The sequence below is a fragment of the Rana temporaria genome, chromosome 7 (assembly GCF_905171775.1).
Source record: "Rana temporaria chromosome 7, aRanTem1.1, whole genome shotgun sequence".
NCBI classification, from domain to species: Eukaryota; Metazoa; Chordata; class Amphibia; order Anura; family Ranidae; genus Rana; species Rana temporaria.
The window spans coordinates 4,990,248-5,004,203 of NC_053495.1; the positions used below are offsets into that span (position 1 = coordinate 4,990,248).

At 50.1% G+C, this 13,956-nt stretch overlaps 1 protein-coding gene across 1 annotated transcript; it reads left to right on the plus strand.

Annotated features, from left to right (window-relative positions):
- Positions 1-1,165: 1,165 nt before the first annotated feature.
- On the plus strand, positions 1,166-10,749 carry MANF (mesencephalic astrocyte derived neurotrophic factor). Its single transcript, XM_040358743.1, has 4 exons — positions 1,166-1,337; positions 6,553-6,680; positions 8,211-8,352; positions 10,147-10,749. The coding sequence occupies exons 1-4, from the start codon at positions 1,247-1,249 to the stop codon at positions 10,329-10,331; spliced, it is 546 nt and encodes a 181-aa protein (XP_040214677.1). The 5' UTR covers positions 1,166-1,246; the 3' UTR covers positions 10,332-10,749.
- Positions 10,750-13,956: the final 3,207 nt, after the last annotated feature.

The following is a 13,956-nucleotide window of genomic DNA, read 5'->3' on the forward strand; positions in this document are numbered from 1 at the left end:
TCATATGACATCCTCTGTGGTAATAAAAACCATTGAAACAAAACACGGACTGTCCGGGTGAATCCTGGACAGGTGGCAACCCTTCCCGGGGAGCAGAATTTTTGTCCCCGGACCGGCCCTGAAGGTTCCATCAGGGGGCGCTGGCAGGCCCCCCTTCAGCGACGGGGCCCTCGGACCACGGCCGAAAGGACCGACTGGTCAGTCCGCCCCTGGTGCGAATGCGATGCGATTTCAGCTATACAAACTGTACGGCTGAATTCGCACCGCACAGACATCGCACGTGATGTGCACAGGAATGCGGCGCGAGTCTCATGCGATGACTGCAATCGGATTAATGTGAACCCAGCCTAAAAGTTACTTTTGGATAGAGTAGGGAAGGGATTTTTATTTTTTTGCCATTTGTGACTCTGTTTGTGATTGTGACTCAGGAAAATTCTCCTGAACTTCCTGCTTCCTGTCCTGTACAGGAAGTGAGAGTCACAACAGGAAGTGAGAGGATATTGTTCCAAAGTGAGGGAAATCTCCTCTTAGATGGTTGCCATGGGAACAAGTGTCCTCATTGGAAGATTTCCTCTCTATTCCTGTTCTGGTGACAACTTATATTTTTAGATTCCCCTCCCCCCCCCCCATTCTGACATTGGTGATCTGGGCAATTACAGGAAATCTTCCCAGCGGGGACACAGACAGCAATTAAAACCTGACAGGTTTCTCTCCTCTCCACCCAAAACAAAAACAAAAAAGTTTTAAGTGAAAAAAAGTTGGGAAAATGTTGATTTATTAAGGCCTCCTGTTGCCTGGATACCGGACCATCTGGTTATATAATGTATTTTTTCAATTAAAATTCCAAGTTTGATAACAAAATACGTCATATAACTTTTGTTCGCTGTTCTATCTCACACGTAAACTTGGTAATGGCTTTGCCAGCAGCTGCCCTTTTCCAAAATGGCGCCCGTCTTCCGCATTTCCACCCGCAGTCCAAAAGCCGTCAGCCAATCAGGGGACGACAACTATCCCCCATCCGCGCGAGACGTGGCCTTACTTTCAACCAATGGCGGCGCGGGACGTGTTACTGGCACGGACCTTCGGCCAATCGCCGTGCGCATCGTGGAAGCCGCGCGGCGGGCCCGGCCAATAGGCGGCGAGCGGGGGCGGGCGAGGTTGCTAGGTGACGCGACGGTGCCGGTGTGGTGAGAGAAGAAGAAGAAGAAGAAGCGGGGCTGAGAGGAGAAGAAGAGAAGATAGAAGAATGTGGACAGCCGGGGCCTTCACCCTCACCGGACTCCTCCTCACACTACTGAGCCAGCCGGGACACCCGCTCCGACCCGGGGAGTGCGAAGGTGAGGGGGAGGGGCAGGTATGGGGAAGAAGATAGATATGAAGTATGGGGGGAGGGGGAGAATATGGAATTGGGTGTAGGAAAGGTATGCAGGGGGGAGGGTATGGGAATGAGGGGGGTATATGGGGGAAGGAGGGGGGTATGGTATTGGGGGGGAGGTTTCTGGTCCTGGTATATCAGGGTGGGGGGGCATATGTTAAAGAGGGGAGAATATTAGGGTGGGGGGAGGATATATTGTGGTATATCAGGGTTGGAAGAAGGTATGGGGGGGGGTGTTTATGAAGGAGGGGGGAGGGTATATGGTCGTGGTATATTGGGGGGGGGGGTTGTATGTGAAGGAGGGGGGTATATTGGGGTGGAAGGGGAGATATGTCAGGGTGGGGGAGGGTATGTGAAGGGGGGGTATATTGAAGGGGGAGAGATATTTCAGGGTGGGGGGGGGGTTGTATAGTCATTGTATATATGTGGGAGGGGGGTTGTATATGAAGTTAGGGGGTATATTGGTGGAGGGGGGACGGGGTATATTGGGGGAGGGGATATGACGGTGACATAGGGGGACGGTGGCTCTGTGTCATATTTGGGGGTGACCTCTCAGTGCTGGTTTTGTCAGATTGGGGTGCTGGCTCTGGTATGTTCTTGGGGGGGGGGGGGTATATCAGGGGGAGGGGAGAGTATGTGAAGGAGGGGTTATATTGTGGGTACTGTATATCGGGGGGGGGGGGGGTGTATGGTCATTGTATATATGTGGGAGGGGGGGGTTGTATGTGAAGGAGGGGGTATATGAAGTTAGGGGGTATATCGGTGGAGGGGGGAAGGGGTATATTGGGGTCCCGGCTCTGGTATGTTCTTGGGGGGGGGGGGAGGGAGAGAGAATGTGAAGGAGGGGGTATATTGTGGGTACTGTATATTGGGGGGTATAAAGGAGGGGTATGTCGAGGTGGTGGGGGGGTGTATGGTCATCGTATATATCTGGGGGGGGGGGTTGTATGTGAAGGAGGGGGTATATGAAGTTAGGGGGTATATCGGTGGAGGGGGGAAGGGGTATATTGGGGTCCCGGCTCTGGTATGTTCTTGGGGGGGGGGGGAGAGAGAATGTGAAGGAGGGGGGTATATTGTGGGTACTGTATATATATATGGGGAGTGGTGTTGTAAGTGAAGGAGGGGGTATATGAAGCTAGGGGGTATATTGGTGGAGGGGGGACGGGGTATATTGGTGGAGGGGATATGACGGTGACATAGGGGGACGGTGGCCCGGTGTCATATTTAGAGGTGACCTCTCAGTGCCGGTGATGTCAGGTTGGGGTCCTGACTCCTTTATCTTCTGGGTGGGATCTGGTCATAGTATATCAGGGGGAGGGGGGTATATTGTGGGGGAGGGGTATATTGGGGTGGAAGGGGAGGGTATATGGTCACCACATTTTGGTATGGGGGGGGTGATTTGTATGTGAAGGAGGGGGGTATATTGAGGTGTGGGGGGGGGGTGTATATTGGGGTGGAGAGATATGTCAGGGTAGGGGGAGGGGATATGACGGTGACATAGGGGGACGGTGGCTCGGTGTCATATTTAGGGGTGACCTCTCGGTCCCGGTGATGTCAGGTTGGGGGTCCCGGTATGTTCTGGGGAGGGGGTGATGCTGCTTCTGATTGGCTTCCGCATTTAGGACCCAATCGCACCGCAACGCACATTCCTGTGCTGCAAACTGACGATCCCCCTCTACACACGGGACGGTGTGATGTACATTATATGGGGGGGGGGGGGGCATTTACAATGACCGGCTTTGCAGCTGCTCATGTAATGAGAGACACTACATTGGCCCCCTGGTGTGTTGGGGCCCCCAGTGAGTGTCTGACCCCGGAGACCAGGATGCTAACATGACAGCCAGGCATTGGGATCATTTTAGCATTTTAGGACATTCATTTTCATCATCGAAAATTAGCCCCCCCCCCCACACCCACACACACACACACACACACACTGGTAGTACATTTCTATACACAGCCCCTCCAGTCACCCTATGGAGTTTCCTGGGAGTAGTGTGCCCCCCACTTCACCCCCCACCACTACACCCCTACAGTGTCTGGAGCCTGACCCCCCCCCCCACATCATCCCTACAGTGTCTGGAGCCTAACCCCCCCCCCCCACACCATCCCTACAGTGTCTGGAGCCTGACCTTCACCCCTACAGTACCTGGAGCCTGCCCCCCCCCCCACACCATCCCTACAGTGTCTGGAGCCTGACCTTCACCCCTACAGTACCTGGAGCCTGCCCCCCCCCCACATCATCCCTACAGTGTCTGGAGCCTGACCCCCCCCCCCCACTTCACCCCTACAGTATCTGGACGCCTGACCTTCACCCCTACAGTATCTGGAGCCTGACCTACACCCCTACAGTACTGAGCCTGCCCCCCACTTAACCCCTACAGTGTCGGAGCCTGACCCCCCCAACTTCACCCCCGCAGAGCCTGACCCCCCCCCCCCCCCCCCACTTCCCCCCTACAGTGTCTGGAGCCTGACCTTCACCCCTACAGTACCTGGAGCCTGATGACCCCCCCCCCCCCCCCCCCCCCCCCCCACACACACACCAGTTCCCCCCTACAGTGTCTGGAGCCTGACCCCCCCACATACTCCCTACAGTGACTGGAGGCCTGACCACCCCCCCCCACCCACCCAGACCACCACCACTTCACCCCTACCAGTCTCTGGAAGCCTGACCTTCACCCCTACAGACCTGGAGCCTGACCCCCCCCCCCCCCCCCACTTAACCCCTACCGTGGTCTGCGAGCCTGGACCCCCCCCCTCCCCCCCCCTGAGCCTGTACCCCCCCTACTTCCCCCCTACAGTGTCTGGAGCCTGACCCCCCCCCCCCCCCACTTCACCCCTACAGTATCTGGAGCCTGACCTTCACCCCTACAGTATCTGGAGCCTGACCTTCACCCCTACAGTACCTGGAGCCTGCCCCCCCACTTAACCCCTACAGTGTCTGGAGCCTGACCCCCCCCACTTCACCCCCGCAGAGCCTGACCCCCCCCCCCCCCCCCCACACTTCACCCCTACAGTGTCTGGAGCCTGACCTTCACCCCTACAGTACCTGGAGCCTGATGCCCCCCCCCCCCACACACACACAATTCACCCCTACAGTGTCTGGAGCCTGACCCCCCCACATCATCCCTACAGTGTCTGGAGCCTGACCCCCCCCCCCCCCCCCCAGACACACACACTTCACCCCTACAGTATCTGGAGCCTGACCTTCACCCCTACAGTACCTGGAGCCTGACCCCCCCCCCCCCCCCACTTAACCCCTACAGTGTCTGGAGCCTGACCCCCCCACTTCACCCCCACTGAGCCTGTACCCCCCCTACTTCCCCCCTACAGTGTCTGTGCCTGACCCCCCCCCCCTTTCACCCCTACAGAGCCTGACCCACCATAGTATTGCTATGTGCCACCATTGTGATGTAGGGGGGGGGGAATACTTATGCAAATCTACTTGCCTATTTATGAGTGTTGTGGGCGGAGCTGATCATACAGGTAACCAGTCCTCCTCCTTGTATATTCCTCACCTCAGTCCCGACTAACACAGGATCTCAGTGTGACACTTCCAGGACTGTCCTCTCTGTATGGGGGGGGTCCTCGTCCCAGTGTCATAACGTCCGATAATCCGGGGATTGGGGGGGGGGGGGGGTCCTCGTCCCAGTGTCATAACGTCTGATAATCCGGGGATTGGGGGGGGTCCTCGTCCCAGTGTCATAACGTCTGATAATCCGGGGATTGGGGGGGGGTCCTCGTCCCAGTGTCATAACGTCTGATAATCCGGGGATTGGGGGGGGTCCTCTTCCCAGTGTCATAACGTCTGATAATCCGGGGATTGGGGGGGGGGGGTCCTCTTCCCAGTGTCATAACGTCTGATAATCCGGGGATTGGGGGGGGGGTCCTCTTCCCAGTGTCATAACGTCTGATAATCCGGGGATTGGGGGGGGGTCCTCTTCCCAGTGTCATAACGTCTGATAATCCGGGGATTGGGGGGGGGGGGTCCTCTTCCCAGTGTCATAACGTCTGATAATCCGGGGATTGGGGGGGGGGGGTCCTCTTCCCAGTGTCATAACGTCTGATAATCCGGGGATTGGGGGGGGTCCTCTTCCCAGTGTCATAACGTCTGATAATCCGGGGATTGGGGGGGGGGGTCCTCTTCCCAGTGTCATAACGTCTGATAATCCGGGGATTGGGGGGGGGGTCCTCTTCCCAGTGTCATAACGTCTGATAATCCGGGGATTGGGGGGGGTCCTCTTCCCAGTGTCATAACGTCTGATAATCCGGGGATTGGGGGGGGGGGGTCCTCTTCCCAGTGTCATAACGTCTGATAATCCGGGGATTGGGGGGGGGGGGGATCTGGTGCAGATCTGCATAGAAACCAATCGGCTTCCAGGTTTTATTGTCAAAGCTTCACTGAAAAAACTAAAGTTAGAAGCTGATTGGCTGCCATGCAGAGCTGCCCCAGGTTCTGAGTGCTCCAGAGTTACTAAATCTCCCCCTCCATGCAGTGAGTTGAGGGGGGCGGGCCCCCCCCCCCATCACCAGGATGGAGAGAAGTACCCATCCCCCTCACTGCTGCTATACTAACATGACAGCCAGGCATTGGGCATTTTAGGAAGATCTAAATTAGCCCCCCCCCCCCCCCCCACACACACACTGGTAGTACATTTCTATACACAGCCCCTCCAGTCACCCTATGGAGCTTCCTGGGAGTAGTGTGCCCCCCACTTCACCCCCACAATGCCTGGAGCCTGACCCCCCCCCCCACACTTCACCCCTACAGTGTCTGGAGCCTGACCCCCCCCCTTAACCCCTACAGTGTCTGGAGCCTGACCCCCCCCCCCCCCCCCCCATGCACACACTTCTCCCCTACAGTGTCTGGAGCCTGACCCCCCCCCCCTTACACGCACACACTTCACCCCTACAGTGTCTGGAGCCTGACCCCCTCCCCCCCCCCCCCCCCCCCCCCCCATGCACACACTTCACCCCTACAGTGTCTGGAGCCTGACCAGACACTGTAGTTTGTGTTGGGAGCGGAGGTCTGCTTTAAGAACCTGTACTGGGATTGTTGGAGACCCCCCCCCCCCCCCCCCCCCCCCCGGCTGTCCTCTATAGGTGACCCCACAATGCATATTCTGGTCGCCGTGTCCCCATCTAACCTCGGCTCCTTTTTTCTTTTCCTTTTGCAGTCTGTGTCTCTTTCTTGACCCGCTTCTACCAATCCCTGAAGGAGAAGAATGTGGAGTTCACGCCGCCCTCCGTGGAGAAGGAGCTCCTGAAGCTCTGCAATGAGGTTAAAGGCAAAGAGAACCGATTTGTACGTATTCCGACCTGACCGACGGGTGCCATGGTGACGGATCCGACGGGGACTCTCTATGGGGGGGGGGGGATAGATGGCCGCCTGAGAGTCGCTGAGCTGCTGACACATCGGGGGGAGATTTACTAAAACTGGGGAGTGCAAAATCTGGTGCAGCTCTGCATGGGAGCCAATCCGCTTCTATTCATCAATAAACCAATTGATCAAAAAATATTCCCCCCCCCCCCATGACCAGGCCAATGTTTGCGATAATACTCTGCTTACGCCCTGGTGGGAATGGAGTCCACCGGACCCCGCTGATTGGCTCCTGCTGTGTCCAATCACGGCGGGTCCAGCGGACTCCATGTCCACCGGGTCCTGCCAATCGTTGTAGCGCAGGAGCAGAACAACAGTCTGCCTACATAAACAAGGCAGACTGCCGTTCTGTCTGTAAGGAAGGCATTGATCCCTCCGTTCCTGAAAAATCAGGAACTCAGATCTCTGCCTTCCCATACATATTGGACTAAATTTATGAAGAAATTCGATTTATTTATTGTAAAAAAAAAAAAAATTTTATTGGATGTGTTTTATAGCAAAAAGTGTGTGGGGGGGGGGATTATAAATTGTTAAATATAATTTTTAGATAATAAATATAATTATATCTCTCTCTTAAAATATATATATATAAAAAAAAAAAAGTAGCGGAATACATATTGGACTAAATTTATGAAGGAATTAGATTTATTTTCAATTTTTTTTTTTTTAATTGGATGTGTTTTATAGCAAAAAGTCTAAAAGAAGAAAAAAATGTTTTTTATATATATATATATATATATATATATATATATATATATATATATATATATACACACACCTCATTTTGTTTTATATATATATATATGAGGTGTGTGTGTGTATATATATATACACACACACCTACCTCTCAATTTTTTTTTTTTTTTATATATATTAACAATTTATAAAAATGTTTTTTTTTTTCTTTTACACTTTTTGCTATAAAACACATCCAATTAAAAAAAAATTGAAAATAAATCTAATTCCTTCATGAATTTAGTCCAATATGTATTCCACTACCTTTTTTTTTTTTTTTTTTTTTTTTTTTTTTACCAAAATCCCAATAAGCGTAATATTGATTGGTTTGCGCAAAAATGATATAGTCTACAAACTATAGAATAGATTTATGGAAAAAAAAAAATGTGTGTGTGTATATATATATATATATATATATATATATATATGTATATGTGTCTTTTTTTTTTTTTTTTTTGTTTATACCACAAAAAATAAACACCAAAAGCTCTATTTGTAGGGAAAAAAAATAGGACAACTTTATATTTGTACATTTTCGCATAACTGCGCAATTGTCAGTTAAAGTAACGCAGTGCTGTATCGCAAAAAAAAAAAAATGGCCTGGTCATGGAGGGGGGGGGGGGGGGGGTAAATCTTCCAGAGGTCAAGTAGTTAACAAACGGAAAAAGCAAATAGGACATGGGTTTTTTTTTAATCCTTTTTTATTTTTGTTTTGTTCAGTGTTATTATATCGGGGGCACTGTTGACGCTGCTACAAAGATCACCAATGAGATTTCCAGGCCGCTGAGCAACCACATTCCTCCCGAGAAGATCTGCGAGAAGCTGAAGAAGCAGGACGGACAGATCTGTGAGCTGAAATACGGTGAGTGGAAACCGCACTACTGCTGAGGGGAAGGCTTATTGCTTCACTATGGAAGTGACCCGCCGGAACTGTTTTGTTTACACTTCAACTGTCAGCAATGGTACAAAGCACTGAAAAGTTATTTACAAATAAAATAAATGTTTTTATTTGTTTTCAATATGCAAGTATATATGTTAAAGGTGTCAAAATATTACAAAACAAAGCAAAAATAAAAGTTTTAATTACCGTATATACTCAAGTATAAGCCAAGTTCTTCAGCACATTATTTTTTTTTTTTTGTGTGCTGAAAATGATCCCCCCTCGGCTTATACTCGAGTCACCTTTTTAAAGCCCCTGGTCTCCCAGACTTTGGGGACCCGGTACTGGCCGGCCATAGGTCCCCTGGACCCCAAACTTGGCACACATGTAGCCCCACTCTTCCTCTGCAAGTGTGCAAAGTTTGTTGTCTGGGAGACCTACGGCCGGGGAGCACCGTTGCTGTGTTTTTTTTTTTTTTTTTTTTTTTTCCAAAGCCGGGCACGCCTTTCATAGACTCCCATGTTAAATGTCAGTCTAATCATGGGCACAGTGAGGCATGCAGATGGGCACAGTGAGGCATGCAGATGGACACCCTAGGCTTATACTCGAGTCAATACGTTTTCCCATTTTTTTTTTGTGGTAAAATTAGATGCCTCGGCTTATATTCGAGTCACTTTTTGCACCTGATCTCCCGGACTTTGAGGACCCGGTGCCGGCCGTAGGTCCCCTGGACGTCAAACTTGGCACACTCTTCCTCTGTCACTCTGCTGCCCCCACCGCCATCCTCAGTGAGGGAACCAGGAAGTGAAGCATTCCGGCTTCACTGCCCGATTCCCTAGGGCGCATGCGTGAGTCGCGCAGCGCCGTCCACACTGGTCCCCACTGTGTTCTGGGAGCCATGTGTTTCCCAGAACACAACGAGCGGGGGCGGGAAGCGACGTACTACCCGCAGAATCCCCGCAGAGAGGACTCCCGGAAGTGGGTGCAAATGCCTGTCTTAGACAGGTATCTACACCCCATCCCCCCCTGAAAGGTGTCAAATGTGACACCGGAGGGGTTGGGGGGGGGAGGGTTCCGATCAGCAGAAGTTCCACTTTAGGGTGGAGCTCCGCTTTAAGGACGCAGCGGCCCTACTCCTTAACTGATAATGCCAGTGTCTTGTCGATACAGTTCCCCTGTCGATATGGTTCCCTGCTTGACTGCGCAGACGAATCCCACGGAAATCTCCGAACCTGATCACCTGTTCTTCATGTGTACACAGCGCATGTGCGGCTCGGGGCGGCATCCAGGCTCATTCCTTGCCATCCCCGAGGATGTTAAAAAGAGCCAGGAGGCCGAGCGAGGACGTGAGGCCGACTGGCCACTTACAGCGAATTCCATGTCGCTCTGGACCTGTTGCTACACCTAAAAACAGCTGATCAGTTTCGGAGATTTGCGTTGGCTCGGATTGCGCCTGCGCAGTCAAGGGGGGAACCATATCGGCAGATCACCAGCCTGTAGTCCAAGGGAGAGGGGTGAGCATGACACTCCACACCAGGGAGAAAGCCTCGCATTACTGTGTGGAGTTAGACAGAAGAACAGGAAGTGAGGATTTCTCAGAAGAAATAAGGACATTTAAAAGCAAAATGGAAGGATGAGGTAAGTGAAGGAGGACTGCACTAAGGTAAAGGAAGATATTTAGGATTTATTTTTTATTTTTACACCTTTTACAACCGCTTTTAAGTAATGTAAAAGTCACTGCCTAAAAGGTTTCGCCATGTTCTCTCTCCTCCACAGACAAGCAGATAGATCTGAGCACGGTTGACCTAAAGAAACTGCGGGTGAAGGAGCTGAAGAAGATCCTAGACGACTGGGACGAGATCTGCAAGGGCTGCGCCGAGAAATCCGACTTCATCCGCAAGATCAACGAACTGATGCCCAAATACGCTCCCAACGCTGCCCAGGCACGGACTGACCTCTGACCCCCACACTCCTTCCCCGAGGAGCCTCAATAAAGGACTCTCAGCACTGCCCTTTGCGGAAGCCAGCGGGCCGACCTTTAGATTTATTTCTACTTCTTTTAACGGCATAGATTTCCTTTTCTGTTCCATGGTTTGGTAGCGTCTGGAGGAGGATCACCAGATGACGGGTTTCACACTTTTTGTTTTGTTGTAAGTTATTGATCCTCGCTGTGCCGTTTTCTCACCAGGTTTACAGCAATGGTTAAAGATTTTTTTTTTTTTTTTTTTTCTTGAGTGGGGATTTATTTCTATGAAAATTTAAAAAAGCACCCACTCTTGCTGTGCTGACCATATACTCGGCTCCGGACTTGTCACACGTGGCTGTCCTGCATGTGTCACGTCTTGTGTACCTTTTCAGGAGTGACAACGATAACCGGGGAAAAAAAACACCCGATTTGGGGGGCACCTTCACGCGTAGATAGCTTTACACAATGTGGGTACATCAACGGTTAATCAGTATTTTGTTTTCTTACCACCCACGCAGAAGATTTAAAAGGTGCGTCAGACGTTCCTCTCTGTGACCTGTATATTGGAGGGGGGGGGGGGGGGGCGAGTTCACAATGTGGGGTGATCTGGGGAAATCACATCTCTGTCGATGATCCCATTCATATTTCTATTAAAAGTTTCTATCTCAGAATGACCTGAACTGTTCTACAATCTCTACTGGTTTTTATTTGAAAAGCAACAATCATAAAGGTTAAATTATAAGGCCAAGTGTCTTCAGACTCAACCCCCCCCCCCCCCCCCCCTCCTGACCATCACATCTGTGTGAGCTCATTGGACATCCATTTCCACAAGCGTGACCATTAACCACTTAAGGACTCGCTCACGTGTATATATATGCGTTATTTTTTTTAAAGATGGATATCTCGGTAAGGGCCGCAGCCGCTGCCACCATCGAGATATCCATCTTTTCAGTGGGCGGTCCTTTAACCCCTTCAATACCGGGGCTTTAAAACCCACCTCCATACCGCGCCTAATTCTGGCACTTCTCTCCTACATGTACAAATCATCATTCTTTTTGCTAGAAAATTACTCAGAACCCCCCAAACATTATGTATGTTGTGTGTTTTTATTTTTATTTTTTAGCAGACACCCTAGGGAATAAAATGGCGGTCATTGCAACTTTTTATCTTGCACGGTATTTGCGCAATCATTTTTCAAACGCCTTTTTTTTATAAAAAAAAAAAGGTTTCATGAATTAAAATAACGGTAAAGTTAGCCCAATTTATTTTTTTGTAAAATGTGAAAGATGATGTTACGCCGAGTAAATGGATACTTAACATGTCACGCTTTAAAATTGCGCAGACTCATGGAATGGCGCCAAACTTCGTTACTTAAAAATCTCCATAGGCGACGCTTTGAATTTTTTACAGGTTACCAGTTTAGAGTTACAGAGGAGGTCTGGTGCTACGTGGGCGGGACTTGCGTGTGCGTTTGCTTCTGGGCGCGAGCCTCCGGGGACAGGGGCGTTTTTATTTAATTTTTTTATTTTACTTATTTTCTACACTTCTCTTTTTTTTTTTTTTTTTTTTCGATCGCTTTTATTCCTATTACAAGGAATGTAAACATCCCTTGTAATAGGAAATGTGTGTGACGGGTCCTCTTTATGGAGAGATGCGGGGTCAATAAGACCTCCACATCTCTCCTCCAGGCTGGAAAAGATGAGATCGTGAAAAAAAATGTCACAGATCTCATTCCTACAAGCCGCAATTGCGGTTTGTTTACTTACGGCGTGACGTCATCACATCGGGCCTCCGAGGTCATAGAGATGACCATCTGGTCACCAGTCATCTCTATGCTGCACATCCGGCGGACGGCGATCATTTCTCCGGGCCCCTGTTGCAACGGGAGAGCCGGAGAAGCACCGACCGGATGGCGGCTGGAGGGGGGGGGGGGGAGATGTTCCGCCGTTATGATTGTTCTTACGGTGCACAGGATCGCCGCCGGAAGAAAATTAAATCTGATGCCTCTAGGTGCACCCATCACTCAGACGTCCCCGCACAAAGTCGAGGACGTCATATGACATCCACCCGGGATAACAGATCCCCTTTTTGAATGTCATATGACGGCGTGCGTTTAAAGTGGTTAAACGTTAACGGTGGTCTCCGCGGCGGATTCGCCGCGAGATCACCGTTATCGGCCGGAGCCGTTGGCAGCTTTCCGGAGTTTAGTGTAAATATGAGATGTGACGTCTTTTTGACCCCCAGATCTCATATATAAGAGGACCTGTCATGCTTTTTTCTATTACAAGGGATGTTTACATTCCTTGTAATAGGAATAAAAGTGATTTATTTTTTTTATACATTTTTACACTAAAAAAAAAAAAAAAATTTTAAAGCGCCCCGTCCCGACGAGCTCACGCGCAGAAGCGAACACATACGCAAGTAGCGCCCGCATATGAAAACGGTGTTCAAACCGCACATGTGAGGTGTCGCCGCGATCGTTGGAGCGAGAGCAATAATTCTAGCCCTAGACCTCCTCTGTAACCCAAAAGATGCAACCTGTATAACGTCACCTATGGAGATTTTTAAGGGTAAAAGTTTGACGCCATTCCACGAGCGGGCGCAATTTTGAAGCGTGACATGCTGGGTATCATTTTACTCGGCGTAACATTATCTTTCACAATATATAAAAAAAAATTGGCCAACTTTACCGTTGTCTTATTTTTTTTGTTTATTAAAAAAAGTGAATTTTTCTCAAAAAAAGTGCGCTTGTAAGACCGCTGCGCAAATAGGGTGTGACAAAAAGTATTGCAATGACCGCCATTTTATTCTCTAGGGTGTTATATATATATATATTTTATCTATATAGTTAATGTTTGGGGGTTTTAAGTAATTTTCTAACAAAAAACTGTTTTTAATCTTGTAAACACCAAATCTGAAAAACAGGCAAGGTCTTTAAGTGGTTAATGTGGAGTTGCCCCTCCCCCATGGCTGTTTATACACTCACCTGCCACTTTATCTGTACAGCGCTTCACTTTATTCTTATTTTGTTATTATAGCCTTGGTCCAAAATGGATTAAATTCATTATTTTCCTCCAAAATTCTACAAACCATCCCCCATCATGACAACGTGAAAGAAGTTTGTTTTGAAATCTTTTCAACTTTATTAAAAAAATTGGGGTGGCGACTGCTCACCAACACGGCCGTTTAAGAAAAGATCTCTGCACGGGGGGGGGAGAGAATCGACAGCGCTATTGCCGCCTGAAGCTGTCGGCATCGTCTGCCATCACTCTCCCGGGCCGCCTAGTGACACCCTGCACTGCCCGGCATGGGGAGGAGGCTCCAAGATCAGCCGCACGCGCTCAAGCTGCCTGACTTCTTCCCGGCAATGTCCCACAGGCTTCAACAAAATGGCGGCCGGAGACATCCATCGCCGCAAAACGCTGGTTCTCTTGTGCCTGCTTCACTGGATCATACAGACACAACGGAGGGGAACACAGGCGCAGCTTCTGCATCAACCAGGAGCCCCATTAAATCCAAGCCAAGGCTGGATCCTGAAGCCACTAACGAAAAAAGATACTCCACACTGAGTATGGAGGTGAGTGACCCCCAGAGTGCTGGGTCAATTAATATGCTCCTCT

Coding starts and splice junctions, on each gene's coding strand:
- MANF (XM_040358743.1), top strand. CDS start 1,247: ATGTGGACAGCCGGGGCCTTCACCCTCACCGGACTCCTCCTCACACTA. Junction 6,681..8,210: donor AAGGCAAAGAGAACCGATTT/GTACGTATTCCG, acceptor TGTTTTGTTCAG/TGTTATTATATCGGGGGCAC. Junction 8,353..10,146: donor GATCTGTGAGCTGAAATACG/GTGAGTGGAAAC, acceptor TCTCCTCCACAG/ACAAGCAGATAGATCTGAGC.